The sequence below is a fragment of the Aythya fuligula genome, chromosome 16, assembly GCF_009819795.1.
Source record: "Aythya fuligula isolate bAytFul2 chromosome 16, bAytFul2.pri, whole genome shotgun sequence".
Taxonomy (NCBI): Eukaryota; Metazoa; Chordata; class Aves; order Anseriformes; family Anatidae; genus Aythya; species Aythya fuligula.
The window spans coordinates 3,644,613-3,662,942 of record NC_045574.1 but is presented as its reverse complement, the minus strand read 5'-3'; the positions used below and the strand labels follow the sequence as shown (position 1 = coordinate 3,662,942).

The following is an 18,330-nucleotide window of genomic DNA, read 5'->3' as shown; positions in this document are numbered from 1 at the left end:
CATCTCCGGCCCACAGTGATGGATAGGAGGTATTTACCAGATATTAAAAAACAAGTGGGCCTGATTAAGTGATGTATAGCCTGATTAAGACATAGTAATCATCCCTCCTACCATGAAGATGTATGATCTTTAGGGCTTGCATGCAGTAACGAACACCAGAGGCAATCGCTCGCTGTGTTGTTAGCGGCGTGCAGAGGGCCAGGGCCAGGCGGTACGATGCCTGTACTGATGCCACCACTGAGCAAGTGACATCCAGGAATAAGAGGCAACACAGGGCCAAGGGAGGCACAGGTCATAACATAAGGTTTAAAAAAAGCAAGTATCATCTAAATGAAGTGATACCCAAGCAGCGCTAGACAGCGAACAGGGAGTGCACCAGCAGCAGAAGAATAAGAGACCTGGGAAACATCAGTGCCACCAGAGACAAGTGACTCCTGTCCAAATACCGTGGCTTAAATGAGGCAAATAATACTGCTCCATAAAATGTTCAGAAATGCCATAAAAGCCAAGTATACCGTTGTCTTCCCAGAAACAGCACCGCAGAAGCAGGAAGCATCAATCCAGGAGCTGCTCTTGGTGGAAGCGGAGTGCTCCGGTACCCCGAGGAGCCTGGGCTACAGCCCCAGCGGGTCGGTAACAGCAGGCAGCCTCTGGGTGCTGCTGCTCTGTAAATCCTCCGTGAGGACAGCCTCGTCCATCAACACACCTACAAGCACGTTTTTAAGCTTCAGCACATTGCAGCTGTGCATTACAAGACACGGGGGAAACATACTGAAGCAGTTTCCGTAATAAATTAAGAAATCTCTTTAAAGGAGCTATGCTTTATACACAGATATACACACGGAGTGCTGCTCTTCACCCAAATACCGGGAGTTTTTATGAATGCCAGCTAAGCTTCAGTATTTCTACAGCGAAGCAGGGGAGTACTGGTATTCCTCTTGCTCACAGCAGCAAGCAAACCCACACACACCCCCACCACATTTTAGTAGCTGCATTTCAGACATCTCTGCTCTTTTTTAGGAGGTTTCTGTTAAGTCAGCCTCAGACTTGCTCATTGCCAAAATATTTGAACTCGGGTGCTAACGTTGCACACCTCTCCATTTTACGCTCAGCACTTCCCATTGAGGCACGGAACAATGCCTGCCAATACGTATCACTGTACCTCATTTATAAAATTATAATGGAAGTTACCAGCCACACAACAACTATTATGATAAATAACAAGCTTGAAGAAAACCAACACAGACAGACTCAGCGGCACAGGAATCCTACGCTGAACGCTGTTCACAAGGACTGTCAGTGCAATGCTGAAAAGATCGGTATTTTTTTCTCCACTTAACTGGATTTTATATACAAGAGTAGTTGTTCCCGTAAGAAACAACCCTTGTTCCTATTTTTTTTTTGAGGTTCACGAAGCCTCAGACCTACATCTTTACCACTATACAGGTTTCCATGGTAACAGATGGTGGTGCCTTCTAAAAAAATACTATTATGTTCTAGAGAAAGTATCCCGAGTCGTTCCCTTAATATTGCTGAAAGCTGGAGCACGTGGGCCTGCACAGAGAGAATTAGAGACACTGAGAAAGTACAATTAAACAAGGAAAGCAGAGCTGAGGGGCTTTCAGAAGGGTGGGTGATGAAGAAGAGCTCTGTTTGTAAGGGAATCGGGGAATCTGTTTTTAAGGAAACAGCCTCACAAATGCCTTTGCGCTCCGTGACCTTTCGCAGCCGCTGCAGAAACAGGCCGTTTCACAACATCACCTTCTTAATAATAATTGTTAGAAAACAAATCAAGGCAGCCAGGAATGAAAAATAAAGTTGAATCGTAGTGCTAACAGTTCCCCAGAGGGAGCAAGAAGTGATTATTGAGTTAAATGGCTGTATTGTTAACAATTGCCACACACAGGAGCTTACTCAAAGATCCATTTTTCACTGCCAATTTACCAACAGCAAAAAATCCACGACCAAATGAACTCGTAGGAAATGAATTAATTTTCCTCAAAAAAAAAAAAAAAAATTCATCTCCCCTCTTCCCCTGCCAACCCGCGCGTACCGCACTAACTGCCCCAGCCTGGCGAGGTGCAGCAGCCTGCGGTCAGCCAGCTGCATGCCCGGGCATCCCCAAGCTCTCCCACAGTGAAACAAGCAGTAGGAAAAAGGAAAGAAAAATGAAATCAACGCTGACATCAGAAGAAAACCAAGCGTCCAAGCCGTCTGGTGCTCAGGTGAACAGTCCCAGTGTAAACCCACTGTCCTACTTCCCCCCAACGTCTCTTGCAGCTGGGAATGACTTGAGTCTGTTTCTCCACTCTCTGGCATGGAAAACACGCAGGAGACTAGAGCGAAGTGCCCAGCAACTGCAAGAATATTCCACATACTCCGTGAGAGAAATGCCACACACGTGCTGGCAGCAAACAGCGTTTCCCCCTGAGCCAAGTGCCTTTATTTCTGTGATCTTAAGGAATCAGCAGTTACTAGAATGACCTGGTGCTACTTCTACTTATTCTAAGGAGCAGCTGAGGAATTAAATCAGCACCTGACCCTAAAGCTAACAAAAAGTTCAGAATTAAAAGCATGCCTCTCATAAATACATACAGAGCCCGTGTGCGACTGAGAGCAATTGCTGGGGAAAAGTTATAAATAGAGCAAAAGCGACATTACATAAGGAAATAAATGTGAAGCAGCTCCCTCGGTATGAAACTAGATACTCCAAGCAAGAAGCCATCCGCAGGCTGCTGTAGGTTTGGAATATTTCTGGTTTCATCTGTCGCGGGTAAGACGAATAAGAAACTGTGCGAGTCAGGCAGGAATTTAATACGGGTTTGCCTCGACTCGTGGCTTTGCTACTTGTTAACCCAGCTGCCAGGTAAGAAAATAAATTTAGAGAACAGCCAACTTCTTGCACAATGCTTTTTTGGGATGTTCGACAAAAGGCTGCCGAACAAACGGATTAGGCTTTGGGAGAAAAAACAATCAGGAGAGTGGAAGCATCTGCACCCTAATCTTATGGAGACAGCACCACCCGATGGACGATGCGGGGACGCGCCCGTGGCTTCCCTGCTGGGGACCCGACAAACTTCGCCGAAATTTCGGAGACAAAGTGCATCTGAGCAGCTTTTTTTTTTTTTTTTTTTCTTTTAAAACCGCAAACTCTCGACTCTATGGACAGAATAGGGGCTGCTACACTTCAGGGCAGACTCACAGCCGGAGAGAAGTTTCATTTAGTTTCATTCACATGAGCAGCTCCGAAAGACTGAAATAAGCTGCCCTTGTTCTGAATGGTAAAAAACGTGCACTGAAATAGGAGGCAGAAGGTGATGTTCACGATTAGGAAATCTCACGGTCACTATTGCTGCGGAACTGGCGATGGAGAACGTTTAACAGCCTTCTGAAAACAGGGATTTGCCAGGTGTTTAATTTCACATGTGTTTAGCTCATATTGTATTAGTTTCCCTCAAATCATTTCTGCCCCTTAAAAAGTTTACCATTTTCACAGATCAGCCTTTTTCCCAAGCATCTGGCTAAGTGATTTATCAAAAGCCAAGGATCTAATCTGAACTGATATGGCAAGTGTCGGGAAGACAAAAATGCAGTTGGAAAAGGAAGAAGAATAGCTCCACGTATTGCTTACTCAGTGAAGAAGCTATTTAACTAGGTTAGACTCCCCAGCCTCCCTAATAAATCAGGGGACCCGTGCAGCTGCCCAGCAGCACACGCAGGGCTGTGGTTTCCCAACCCGTGCTGACTGATGCCAGCAGCCCCTCCGCTCAGCTGGGGGCTCCTGTGCCTGCTGGCCCCCCAACACCAAACTTTTTCGGCCAGACCACACTGGAGATATTTGAAGGCATGCACAGAGCTGGCTGCGTGCTCAGCACCTGCTGCCCTGCGCTCCAGCTCTGTTCCAAAGCAGCGAGACGAAGTCCTCGGGGCTCCCCGAGTCCTAACCACGATCCATCGCTGCTTGAGACGAAGCGGGCTCCGGCGTGCTGCAGGCAGGGAAAGGAGCCTCGAGCACGGAGACTGCTCGCTACCAAGCAACGTGGCACGGGCAGGGCTGATTTCCATCACGTATACAGGCAGAAAAGGTTTTGACCAAAACTTAGAAAGCTAAATACAGCAAGTCGCGTCCTGCACCTCCGACAACTAGTTTCGAACAGAACGAAAAACCAGGGAGAGAAATCCGTATTACAAGAACCGAGGGAAGCCCCAAACCAGGCGGATCGCTGCTTTTCCCCACGAAATGGCACGGGGGGGAACAAACCTCGCCCCTGGCGCCTCCCAGCACCGCGAGGTGTGCCCGCAGGACCGGGGGGGGACCCCGCTCCTCCAGCCCGGGGCCGGGCCGGGGCCAGCCCGAGCGGCTCCCGCAGAAAGTTGCCGGGGCTGCGGGAGGCAGGGCAGGAGCCGTCGGGGAACCGGGGGAGAGGCGAAGTCCGAGACCCGACGATGAGGAGAGGAAGAGGAGGAGGAAGGCAGCGGCTGCTCCCGAGGCTGCACCCCTTCGCCAAGCTCCCGTAAAAACGGACTGGAAGCGCTGGGGGGACCGGGCGCGGGGGTGATGCTGCCCCCAGACAGCCAGACGGCCACCCGGACACACAGCCACAACTTCCCGAGCTGCCGCCCCCCCGGACACCGCCGCGACCCCGCGCAGCTCCCAGCACGGAGCTGGGGGGCTCGCCCCGAGGCTGCCCAGGGCCAGCCCGAGCACCCTGCAGGCTGGGGGGGCGGCTCAGGGCGAGCTCCCCCTGCGGGAATTAGGGAAATGGGAGTGGGGGGGGGGGAAGAGGACCCCGGGCGCCTCACCTGCGAAGCCCTGTCCCTCCGCCTTGGGCAGGAGCTGCAGCAGGAGGAGGATGGCGGCGACGCCGGGCATCCTTCCGCGTGCTTCACCTGCCCCCCCCGGGGCCGCCGAGCCGCCGCCGCCCGCCCCGCATCCCCCGCACCGGCGGCCCCGGCAGCCGGAGCCGCGGCGCTGCTCGGAGGAGCCGCCGGAGTGGCGGCGGGAGGGAGGCGGGGAGCGGCCGGGAGGCGGGCAGGGGGCGGGGGGGTCGGGGACGGGCGGGGGGGGCTCCCCCCGAGCCGCCGCAGAGCCGGCCCCGAGCGCTGGGGGCAGCGGGCAGGCACCCGGAGCCCCCCCCCGGCCCCTCCCCGCCGGGTTAAAAGCCTCCCTCCGCCGGGGGGTGCGGGCTTTTTCCGCCTTTTTTCCGATTTTTCTCCCTATTTTCCCTCTTTCTTCCTATTTTTTCCTTTCCCTTCCACTCCCCTTATCCCTATTTTTCCCCCTTTTTTTCCCTATTTTTTTTTAACCCAAGCCCAGCTGCGTGCACAAACCCCTGCCCTGGGCAGCGGCCAAAGCACAGCCCCGCAACACCGAGCTGTGGGGTCCTGCCTCTGTCCCCAAATCTGAAGGGGTCCGGTGGGGACCGCATCCACCACGGCTGGGGGCACAACCACCCCCGGCTAAAGCCGAGCCCCAAAAAGCTGCAGGTCGCAGGGGGGCCCTTGTCAGCACCAGCTCACTCGGCATTCAGGGCTGAAAATAGTAATTTTCGTCATTATTCACTTTCAGGAGAGTTAACGGCTAAATCCCAAGTCACGCCATGTACCGCCGCGCTCGGAGGCTTTGTACACAGGCAGAGACACAATCTGGAGCAAAACGCTAAGAATTGCTTTCCACGGGCAACTTCTTCACCAAAAAAAAACCTGCCTGGTAAGCACAAAAATCAGGACACATCAATAGCGATCAGCCACCTGAGCTCGGATTTGCACGGCGAGAGGAGAGCGATGGCCACCTCGCCCGGGATAAAGCGCCTCTTTAATCATCAGCACAACAGGAGATTATTTCCGACAGTAACTCAACTTCCCAAAGAAATTCCAGCGCTGCTAGGTAGGCTTTTTTCCCCCGACTACTTGAGGTTTAATAGAACACTGCTTCCTCATTAAATTTAATGCTGCTCCCGGGGCAGTTTTATCTCCCCTCTCCCTGTGCCTCCTCTGGCTCTTTCCTCCCCATCCTCTCCCCCTGCCACCCTGGGCAGCCTGCAGCAAGCATCCCACAACCAGCACCCCCAGCTCCCTGCTCACGGAGCTGTGCCTGCCAGCAGGACCCAGCACACAGGCTCCTCGTGGGCTGGGAGAGCTCCTCTGAGCTCTTTGGGCTCTCTGCAGGAGCACCCCGAGGTGCTGCCGGGTCCAGGCCAGGTCCCTGCCCCAGGAAGGTGGCTGGGGCAGGGCTCTGCAGCCCGCTCCTGGGCCCTGCGGGCTGAGCAGCAGGGCCACAGCACCCTGCAACAGCGGAGGGAGGACACCTGCAGGCAAAGCTGCCCCTCTAACCAGCTCACCCCTAACAGGTAGGGAAGGCTCCAAAACCACCACAGCGTTGTTCAGGTGGGGAGGTTTTGGCACTGCAAGATGTCAAGGCTGGCATCCTGAAGTCCCTGTTAAAGCATTTCACATCGCAGCCCTGGTCAGACCAGGTGAGAGCAGCTCCCTGCCAGCCAAACCCCACCAAACGGAGCCCTCCAGAGCTGCCAATGCCCCACCTGCTCCCCAGGGGAGGGAAGCAGCAGCCACCAGCGCAGGTAACTTTGAGCCCAGAGCAAAGCCAGGGCTGGCACCTGCATCCCACAATTTGTTTCTTGCCAAAGTGCAAGGCACTGCTTCCATTGGGGCAACCTTCCTTTCAGGGAGTCAGCAAGAAGAGCTACAGAGAGATGAATTCACAAAGATTTTCCTCTTCCAATGGGCACACTTGTTCTGCAGTGAGCTGTTCATTCACCCTCTCAGCAAGAGGGAAGAGAGGAGCTCCCCAGCCCACTGCTGTGGCCACAGAGCTGCCCTCACATTGCTGCAGGGTGAGGGCCTCTCACTCCTTGCTCACAGGCAGGCTCACTGCACCTCCACACAGACCAAATGGGGCACGAGGAGCGCAGGTACCAGTTATTTCACAGTAGCAAAGGAGTATAAAGACACAGAGCTACGTTTCACTAGCATCAAGCACCCCACTGAGACAGGGGTTTGAAAGGTCTGAGCACCCTGCTCATAACCAAACCCGACCAGTCCAAAAAAGCCCTCCCTCACTGAAGTGCAGTCCTCTCTGTAGGTGTCAGCATCACTTCAGAAATTATGGTGTGCCGCTATCTTCTGCTGAGTAAACGGGACAATCCCATAAACAAGTATACAACTGCAGATCAAGGGAAAGCAGAGCAGAGAGCAGAGGGACAAGGAGATGGAAATTTTTTCTAAGTTAAGTCATAGAAAGGATGCAGGCAGTCAAGCAGGGGTGAACAGGAACTCCAGAAGAGGCTCTGAAAGTGCTAAGAACAGAGGCATGAGCCATGGAGGTGATGTCAAGAGTTGACAAAAACAGGATCAGTGGGCAACTTGCAGAAAGCAACCCTAAATCAAGTGATTCCCACTTGTCTCCACATAAATTCAAGGAACAGCACAAGTGAGCCTGCAATGTGTTCAGAACAGCTTCATGTACTGGTGTCCAAGGAGCTTACGGAATAGAAAGCAGAGAAGCTTTAAACTTCTTCCAAGGAGAGGTGTAGAGGTGTTAACCTCAGAAAAGCGTGCACCCCAGCAACGTAAAGGCACTGGAAGATTGCATCCTCCCCTCTACAATTAGTAACCAGAAAGGTTAGAAATGAACAGCCTACAAGGCTCTGGAGAAAGGACTGTTTGGGAGGGACAGCCATGTCTTAAACATCAAAAAGTGCAAAGAAAGACTTTAGGCTGAGTTAAACACCTTATAAAAGGCGTGTCTGAACACAAATCCACCTTCTTGGGTGAAAGAAAAACCAAGAACAAGAGAAGACGCAGGCTGATTGCAGACGAGTCAGGATTAACTGAAGTTACGCAGATATTAGCACAAAAGAGCCAAAGCCCGGTATGAATATTTCAGTTTGATTCCTGTTCATTACGATGCTGAGCCAGTACCAGCCTAATTGCAGAAGAGCAGACGCGGTGCCCATACTGAGCGAGGGGAAGGGATGCGGCCAGTACTGGAGCCACGCGCCTTCAGCAGCATCCAAGGGCCTTGGCAGAAAGTGTTACGAAGGAATAAAGTTGAGCTCAACAAAATAGGTTAAAATACAAGGATCGAATGGAAATTAAGCAAACCAACACCCCACCCCCCAAATTAAACAGGCAATTTCATAAATACAGGTGTGATCAGGTCATGTTTATCAAGATTTTACCAAAGCATCCGATGGAACAGCACAGAGAAAAACCAGCTTTACCCCAGAAAAACACAGCAAGGAACTGCCCTGACAGAAAAGCAGCAAGACACAGGGCTGCAAGCAGCCTCAGGGTTGTATGGTTAACATTAGGGATCCTCTAAGAGTCTCGTTAAGGTTTAATTTTTAGATTAACAACACTGGCTGTCTTCCAATACAGTGTACCAATGACAGGCAACAGCCATCAGTAACGCAAGAGGACTGTAATGGGCTTCGAGGCAGTGACGGCGTCTTTGAGGGCTGGATGTATACTAGAGGGATGAAATCCAGACATAAAATAAAGAAGTTGCATTACTGCAGATCAGCAATGAGAAAATATGCTGCAGACCAGGAATGCATCCCTTTAAAAGGCACACTAAGTAGTGCACAGCCCTGTTTGAAGCTTCGGGGTTCACTCAGCTACAGCAGTGGTTCAACAAATGAAACAAACCAGGGACAAGCCGTGCTCCAAAACTGGCACGAGGCAACAACTAACATACATGATGATATACGTACATATACAAGCAGTGGCCTTTGCAGCTATCGCAAAGAAAAGCTTACAAAATGGTCTCCCTAAATCTTGCTGAGATAGTGTCCTATATGACATTACCTCGTAAAAATAGCAAAGAGGAGCTCTAATTCCATCCTGGGTGTATGTTAGCATCACTTATTTTGCTGTTACTAGCAATTGAAGCAAGGTCTCAAGAGGCTTAAAAAAGAAAACATTAACATAAGTTCTAAAGTTTTCTTGAGCCTGTCGCTTGGGGCTTCTTGACTCCACAAAACTGTTCCCTTACTGTGTCAGATAAGAAAATGTAATCCTTAGCTTTACTCACCTGCAAATGATACAGCTTGCCCCCGGAAAACAAAGTGCTGAACAACTGGAAGCACTGCCACATTTTGACATTAAATGCATTTAACCCCCAAGAAAAAAAAAGTCAAAAAATCTTCTCATGGACTTGAATCAATATACGTTTTTGAAATATTTAACAGACAAATTAGCCTTTAAGTATCCTAGTGTGCTACCAGATTAAAAACAGAAACGTGTCCCCTGCAGCATCCCTCCTGCCTCCAGCAGAAAGCCGGCTCAGGCAGTGGCCAGGCTGCTGCTGCCCCCCATAGACAACACAGCTCCTAAAATACAAGGAGTACTCTGAAACCTGCGCTGCTTTTAAGGATAGGAAAACATCTTTTTGCAGTTCAATGTACTTCTTTGGTGATGCGCTGGACACAAAAACATGCCTGCAACTGCAGTACCTGGGCACAGGCAGAGTCCTAGAGATACCCGAGGAGCTTTGTTCCACACCCACATCACTTCCCCACCAGAGAACAAAAATCCTCCTCTGCCTCGATAAGGCAGATGCAATGTTTGGTACACAGCCTAATCCAATTTGGAAAACTTCTTTTCCTCCCCTAGGGCAAGTATTACACATACAAATTTACTAACACCCCCCCACGTGCAGCTCTCTGTACAGAACTACCTGTTACACCATCTCTTATCAGGCAGCCAGAATCACGGATGAGAGCAGCAGGTGAAGCTCCTCTAGAGCTCAAGGTGCAACTTGAAGTTTCCATTTCCTTCTATCATACCGCATAAATCTGGGTCTGCAGCATGCTCTGCTAAGTTTTGGCTGTCACAGGTGCATGGAAGGGCACTGAATGAAGGAAGCCAGGAGAACAGCACAAGGTGTGTCACTTCCAACATTAACCCCTCTGTCCTTCCAATTTAAATTTATTATTAAAAACTGTCTCCAGCATTGTCTCCAACCCTGTGTTACAAATACACATGTGCCCATGCAGGCAGCCCACCCCACATCACAGAGGAGCTAACAGCAGGCTAACCTCAGCTATTACTGGGGAGGAGACCCCTGCCAGCTGCCTGTATCCTTCAGGTGTTCACTTGGTGGGAAGGAAGAACAGACGATGCATCAGCACGTTTGTGGATAACTGTGTGCATAAATACAGACCCCAGCTGTCTTTTTTAATCTGGTTACATGATGAAATCATTAATCGATGTCAGACACATGGGCATTGATCTCTTATGCCTCATCCTCATTAAGTTTCTTCCTTTCTGAAGAGGAAAAAAAAACCTGAACTGCCCACCATCAATTATTCACAAATACAAGTTCACCTTTACACTAACACAATGACACTTTCCAGGAAATGCCAAAGCAGCCCGGACGTAGCAGTTTATCTTGACAATGGCCGTATCATGGAAAAGCAATATATTAAATAATGCAGGAAGACAAGCAAGCAGAAAGGTACAGCAAAGCAGCAGCACTGAAAATGTCAAACAGCCCAACAGCTCTTCCCCATTAGCTGGGGATTTTGAACTTGGACCCTTCCTGCATTATACAGGGAGACCAGGAGCTTCAGTGTTGGTGTCCTCTGCTAAGTGTCTTTGCAAATGAAACACCTGTTTGAGACTCCAGCTCAAAAATTTATAGATAATGAAAGTGCAAAGACAGCTGTAACGTACAGTAATTGGTTTGGTGTCTGCAGCTTCCCAGTGTGCTGTTTTTGGAGGGCTGAACAGCAGAAAAGACAGCACCTGGGTCTCTGCCCTGCCTGCTGATGCTGGAGGATGAGACCCTGTGCAGGGAGAGGCAATATTCCCTCTGGAAAACACCTGAACGCGCTCAGTGGAGAAAGCTCATCATGTGCAGGTCCTGGTAACAGGGACAGAGAAGTCAGAGGCAGCCAAAAGGCAGCCCCCATCAGCAACGCAGCTCGGGGACCGATGCACAGCCAGGCACGGGGGGATTCAGCACCAAGCACCCAGCATAGATGCTGCAGCACTTGCAGGAAGCCACTGTGTTTGCTGAAAGCAAGCCCAGAGGACAAGGCTGACACTGAGGGAACACAGTGGGCAGGGAGAGATTTGCTTACCTAACTTTTTTTTTTAAACCAACACTTCCCAGAGTAGCAAATTTTCAGTATTTTAGTAAGTCCATTATTCTAGCACTACTAACAGTGCTTCCATGGTAAAGAACAAAGATGAGGGATGTTGGTGTCATTACTGCCATCTTCTGACTCAGTAGTACCTTGAGCATATTTTTCTGCTTAAAATATTTTTCCAGCAATTGTTATTTTTAGCAGTTTTCAGAAGCACTGCACAGGTACAGCTCATGCTCTACCGGGATTTCATCACATGCACATGCTGTGATGCCTTCTGAGCACCAGTCTTTAACACTGCTCCTTTTTCCCCCATTAAAATCCTCCATGAAAGTTACATTTGATGCCAAGTTTTCTTATATTAACACTGAAATAGGGATCTGGATTGCACAGGGATCATCAGCACATGATTACATTTATTCTACATAATTTTCCAGAGGATGCTGCCAGCAGATGGGGAAGCAGGTGCCTTTTCGTTAAATCACAGGGTACAGGAACAGCTCCTCCAGGTAGGGCACAAATGTGTTGCTCATCTCCAGAAATAGATACCAAGTTGGTCAGCTGTAAGGAAGGGAAGCCAAGCGGTTGCATTCCAGTTAAGACCACTCCAGGGGTTTCTGGAGCACTCAGCAGCACGAGCTCTGTTAACCAGCATTTCTAAAAGTTTGCGGTCAAGATACTTCAAGATCACTTAAATTCGGGAGCTTTCTTCCCCCAAATATGACGACCAACCTCCCTTACTGCCATAACAGGTAAATAACAGAACTGGGGTGATCACACGAGCACCTCTGGATCAAACCATTTTCCCCTACCCAGTACAGGTTTCTACCCTTTGCCATGGACCTTTTTCTTTGAAAGAGAAACTTTTCCTAACCCTTGTGCTTCAGCCTTGCATCTAGACATGCCATTAGTTCATCTCTATACCAAAAGGGGGTTCTGCTTAGGAAAAGGTGAGAGAATAAGCCATGCTCAGACACTGCACTCCTGGAAACAGTAAATACCCCATTTATAGGGAAAAAATAAGCCAGCTGAGGTACCTCAGCTAACTGGAACAAAAAACCCAAAGAGCTTTCTAGAATTTGTACCAGCTTTTTTCCATCTCTGTGCTAACATGGATCATTTCTCACTTCTTTGGTACATTTCTTTACCTTAAATCCCCTCACCCTCCAATGCATTTCCTCCTGCACTCTCCCTCCCCCTTTATTTTACTTACCTCAGGTGAATGTATTACAGATAACGGCCCTCACACACCAGGTGCTGTCACCACAGCTAACTCTTACAGGGCTCAGTCCAACACAAGCAACAATCAAGAGCCTTGCTGCCCTGGGTGAGAACTGGACTGCCTCCAGGGGACAGCCGTGGTTGTAGGACAAATGGATTAATGCCAGGAAAGGGTCTCAGCCTTCCTCCACCAGCAGCACCTTGAGCTGGAAGCTTCAGAGAACATCAAGTCAGGCATAGGAACAGGGGCTGGGTTAAACCAAGCCATGGCACCACGTGTACTTTGTCACATCTGTCCTGGAAATAGGGGCTTCTCTGGCACAGAAACCCCGTGGATAAAATGCTAAGGGTAACAGGCCCATCAGGAGCAACCCCAGTGAGCGATCAGTAATTAACATGGGGTCTGCAGAGGATGACAGGGCTGCCAACACTTCTGTCCCCATTCACCGAGCATTGATGCTAACAGCCCTGTGTCACACACTGCTGCACCAATAAAGCCAAACAGCTCCTCCTCCTGAGCCAAGTTACCGATTAGGAAGAATATCGTGTGATATCATGGCCAAAGCTTATTGAGGAAGAAAGGCTCAAGCAGGAACATGAAGGATGATTATAAGAACTCGACTTACTGTAACTCCCAGCAGCAAATCGGTTGATAAGCTGTGATTATTAAATTTATATTCAACATCTACATGTGTTTTCCAGTTACCCTAACACTAACACTACTTCAGCTGTTTCTTTTATCCTTATCTTTCCTTCTAACCCTAAAAATCAAGGTAAGAGAACCAATGACTACAGCAGATTTGACTCTAGCTAGCATTACCTGGAAGTTATCCCCCCCCCCCCCAACACATCAAAACTGAACTGAACTGATGAATCACAGCCAGCTCCTGTACTGTCTTTCCCTCCAAGAAATCACAAAGTCCCACTGATTCCCCAAGGTATATTCAGATTCTATATCCAGGTTCCCCACAGCATTTTGCACAAATTCCCAATTCAGCTAAAAAAATATCATTAAAGTCCATTTAATTGGTGAAGAACAAAGGTTGGTGAACTCCTAGCAACTCCAACTCACCAAGTTTATAAAAGCAACGTTTGCCAGAACAGGGCAGAGAAGCAGCCAACTCTGAGCACTTCATGAATGTGAACCCTTCTCGGGTTTTCCGCTTTCCACTTCCATTCTGCAGATATAAAAGCAGTACCTGTCGCTGCCTGGACTACATGGATGCACCACAAAAGTGATCAATATACAGAGCTCTCTATGAGAAGACCTAGAGCACTGCTGAAAGAGAGAAGTTATTCTAAAACTAAAGAGTTGTGTTCCACTTGATGAGTGTTAGCCCACAGTTAATCATAGACTGATTATTTCATATAGGCTGTAGCTGAGGGACCTGAACCCACACAAACCAAAGCTGAGTACTCACAGAGGGTGTAAACCTTTCCTTCTGCACAGCATGCTCAGTGCTAATCCCCAAAATATACTGATGAATTGTGACTAAAGGGTCGTATCTATTGCACGTTCAGTCAGGAAAGCAGAGAAGCATGTAGAAAGTGGTGTCAAAAAACTTGAAAAAATCCTTGAGCACCTGTTTTCACAAGGTATTGCTTATGAGGACTGGCCAGACTCCTGGTTTGTCTTCCTGTTCCTCTGCAGGCCATAACCTGGGCTCCCCCAGTCACCAACATTAGAGGATGTCCTACAGCGAGGGCAGAACAAAGGGGCCTTGGCTTGTTATGAGCCTGTATCTCCCACTGAAGTCCTATACCTATTCTAATTACAGCTTTTAAAAATAAACCGAAATATAGCTATATACAGGCAGCTGAAGTCAAGGAGCATCATTCCGAACAACAGACCAGTGAATACAGACTGGCATCAGGCATTGTACCCAGCCCAGTAGAAAAAGACACTTATATTTTGAGGCTGGACTTAATAGAACTATTAAAAAGAGCTGCCCATTTCAGATAAACACGTGAATGAATTTAGCTTTTCAGCTTCCTAAGTAATCAAGTGTCTTTGCCTTAGTAAGTGCTTGTAAAGCAATCAAGAACTGACACAATAACCAAATGTTTCCCTAATACTAATTATGATTCTTTAGAAAAAACTCCTCTAATGCTAATTTTCTACTTGAAAGACAGTCTTGCTAGTTATTAGATATTCTCCTTGCTATCGCTATCAGTAAATTATTAAACAGCTGACCAGGCTTTGTTTTAAAATGACTCTCTTATGAAGCTCCCTAATATATTTACCATGAATACTGAATGATTCTGAGGCCTCTAAGGACACATGAATGATTTCTATTTACTACCTTTAGCAAAAAGCTCATGTAATTAGCAGCAGGAATTTCACTTGAATCACTCAAAGCTACTAGTGATACTTCCAGTTCACTTGCACAGGGTCTCAAAGAATAAGAGAACAAAAGCTCTAAGCTTTTAATGGCAGAAAACATTTCAGCCTGGGAAGTCACTAAGTGGCCACACACTCGGACGCGTGAAGAATCAGTCTCCTACCAGGAGCATGGAAGGATCTCCGTAACCAGAAAGCATCAGCCTTATCACCTAACAGAAAAGAGCTTTATTGAGTTCCCTATAAAAGCATCTAACCTCATTCTCAGCCCTCCTGCTACCAGGCTGTATGCCTATTGTACTCCCACTCAGATTAAGCACACAAATTCCTCTGGTTGTATACATGACGTTTAGGCATACCTACAGGGTGTTTTTTTAAGCTGCTTTTTCAGCCAGCATCCTTTTACACGCACTCAAGCACCTACCTTTCTAATAACCCTGCTAAACAGAGCAGCATTGTTATCTCTATTTTACAGATGTCAAACAGACAGAGGTCAAGTTCTTCCTGCACACAGAAAAGGTACACAGCGGAACTAGGATTAAAAATGATAATCATTAGTGCTATTACAATGCCATCAGTATCCTTACGGGCCACAGTAGTCAAACAAAAACCAAGGAATGAAAGCAACAATCACGGTTCCTTTTCCAGAAGTCCAGCTTGCAGTAAGCACCCAACATAGAGAAGTGTTTCAATTATTTGTTTACAGCAGCCACAAACACAGATGGGCTTTCTGCGCATCTGAGTCATTTCACAGGCCAGATGCATGCAGCAATCTCACCACTTTCTGAAGGCAGCTTGTTGCAGTGATTTCATACTTGGGGTTTCTTCTTGTGCTGTTGGTTAGCTTCAACCCACACAGATCATCCAGGGCAATCCTGCCTGCAGCTGACAGTCACGCTGCGTAACAAGCTGGAGTGCCCAAACTGGGGTACGACTAACACAGAGCAGCATTCCATTAAAACAGCCACTTTTCAGGCATGCATATTCTAAGTCTTATGAAAGAAAAATCATTTCATGAGACTCATGAAACAAGAGTCATGTAACTGAGAAGCAAGAGCTCTTCACAAGCATTTTTACAAGTTGACATTTGCAGAAAAAACTTGAGCATTCATCCAGTGTTTGTTGCACTGTTTCTATCCCTGTAACTGTAGACAATGGTGCAGTTGAAACCACTAAGAGTTGCACACCCAGGAACCTAAAGAGGAGCACTGTCATTGATTTCAGCAAATACAAGACTGAATTCAGATTGGATGCTTAAGTAAGAAACACTATCCTTGACCAGGATTTCTTCTTACCTTTGACTTGAGGATCAAATCTACAACTCAACTTTCCGAGCAAGCCATTATACATAAAAAAAAAAAAAAAAAAAAAAAAAAAAAAAAAAACCACAGAGCTCAATTGTACCAGACCCAAGGTCCCCCAAAACCCACCATCACCAGACTCCAACATGCATTGAGCCTTAAACAACAACAAAAAAAAAGCCTAAAGTCCACCCTCCAAGGAACAAATTCATATTGATGTAATGCCACCAATTTCTGCTATGCCATCAAAAAAAAATCAGCCCAGGAATTGTGAAGTTGAATGTTCCAGCTCAGCACTCAATATTTTGGTAGCTGTAGTAATTGCTTTCTGTTGGAGCCAGAAATAAGCCTGTTAAGTCTTCAGTAAAAGCAATACCATGACAAGTGAAGTTGTGAAAGCACAACTTCCACAATCTATATAATCAGAGAAGTCTCTGATAGGAACATTTTGCTAACTAAGTGTAATACCCATACAAGCGAGTGCCTTTCCAGGTAGGTGTTTCACCAAGCTCTGGCTGCCCTGCCCAGCAGAAAGGGATTCCTTCTTTTTCACGCACTTAACAGACCCCCACTAGGGAAAGGACAAAATGAAGAAAAAGCAGGTGATATTGTCCAATACCTCCACCTACATGGCACCCCCCCTCGCAGGATCTCAGTCTAGTTAAAAGTATTTAACTTTCCCCTTCCATGACAGGCTGTTTATGGCTTTGAGGTGAAGCAAGCCAAAGATAACACTATCACAGACTGAAATAACAGCAGCAAAACAGCTGATGGAAGGCAGAAATGTTCAGTTCTGCTTCCCTCTGCAGATAGACAAGATTTCCTCTGAACTTAAGGGCAAACCCACAGCACAAAACAAGGTTTACAAGATCCCATTCACCCCGCTAATAATGGCAAATGAAGTACTCCTAACACTGACAGGCAGTAAAACCTCAGCCCTCCACAATAGCCAGCATCTCTTCCACCCCAAGCCACAGACACCCTGAAAAGGGGCAGTGCAAAACATCCCACCTAGAGCCACCCAGCTTCATCTCCTAATACAGCACACGGGCTTTGTGCTCCGTGGGGGTAAGTGATAGACAATTGACTGTTCAACACCAGAAAGCAACAATTTACAGAAGTGGATTGTTACAGCTCTGGAAGTGATAACAGAGCCAGGATTTTCTCATTGAAAGTCAACAGCACTTAGGCACATATTCATGACATTTGGAAAAAAGAGAAATTAGGCTGGGAGTTTAGAGAGACTCAGAGGTAGCATTAAGCTTCCACTAAATCCCAAAGTTAAGATTAATTCCCTTAGGTGATATTAAAAAAAAAAAAAAATCTTAAAAGTTGATTTGCTCTAAAACAATGTTTTAAAAGCAGTTTCCAGCACCAGAATTAATGGCTAGCCAACACTTGGCTATCACATGTAATAGAGGGGTTGTATACAGCATTGCAGCAATACCCAGCCGTTTTCTGCCCTCCCTCCCTCCCATCAGAGCAGCTTTATCACCACCACCTCTGACGTGGTTAACAAGGAGCCAACATCCCTCTCAGCAAGAAATGGGAGAGGAAATCCATCCTGCTTCAGCTAAAACCAGAGAAAGCAGCTCAAAATAAAACTAAACATTTACAGATGAACAAAGGGCGGTCAATGTATGTTAAAAGCTACAAAAACATAGAATAACTGATAGGAGAATCAAAAAACACTAGGGAAAAATTCACGGTTAAAGGACCGAGTATGATAAAGCCGTTGTTTAAAAGCATAATGGGATTTTATCATTGGCATAGGCCCATTACTGCACGGGAAGGGTAAAGTTATTAATGACAACAGAAAAGTTCAATAAATATTTCTAGTTTGCATTTAGAAAGGAGCAGGAGGATATACTCGATATACTCGCATCACTTGAGAAAGATGAAGCACTTCATTCTGCAGCTGCAATCAAGAGCAACTCAGAAGGGATAACAACAGGAACTTACTGAAAACACCCTGGGGCACGTTTGATGCCCTGGTACTGATTTTAATACATCTCTGAAGGCTGATAGCATCATACCAACATCCAAGTATGGCGAGCAAAATGACTCAGCTTGCACAAATTGGTAAGGTCTGGGCTAAGTCTTCCACAAAAAGGACAAAATAGCCCTGACTACTTATCCGAGGAAGAGTTATGGGACAGGAATTTACAGGAACTTGGGTTGAGTCCCACTCATAATGTTTGGAATATGTCTATTGAGGTCAATTTTAAATATGATATATTCCAAATGTTAAGGTATCTAACGATGCAATCATTCCTGCTGCAGAATTGATACCATAAGCTATAACGAAAGAACACAGTAAGCAGTAGGAAGATGATTGCTTTGATTGCTCCCC

The 18,330-nt window shown here is 47.3% G+C and overlaps 1 protein-coding gene across 9 annotated transcripts in view; it reads right to left on the bottom strand.

The window, feature by feature from the left end:
- The window catches only part of PTPRT (protein tyrosine phosphatase receptor type T), a 446,868-nt gene extending 441,972 nt beyond the window's left edge, over positions 1-4,896 (bottom strand). For all 9 annotated transcript variants that reach the window (XM_032198172.1, XM_032198173.1, XM_032198174.1 and 6 more), the window contains exon 1: positions 4,804-4,896. In XM_032198172.1, coding sequence (XP_032054063.1) covers positions 4,804-4,873 — 70 coding nt within the window. In that variant the 5' untranslated portion in view covers positions 4,874-4,896. The remainder of the gene's footprint in view (positions 1-4,803) is intronic.
- Positions 4,897-18,330: the final 13,434 nt, after the last annotated feature.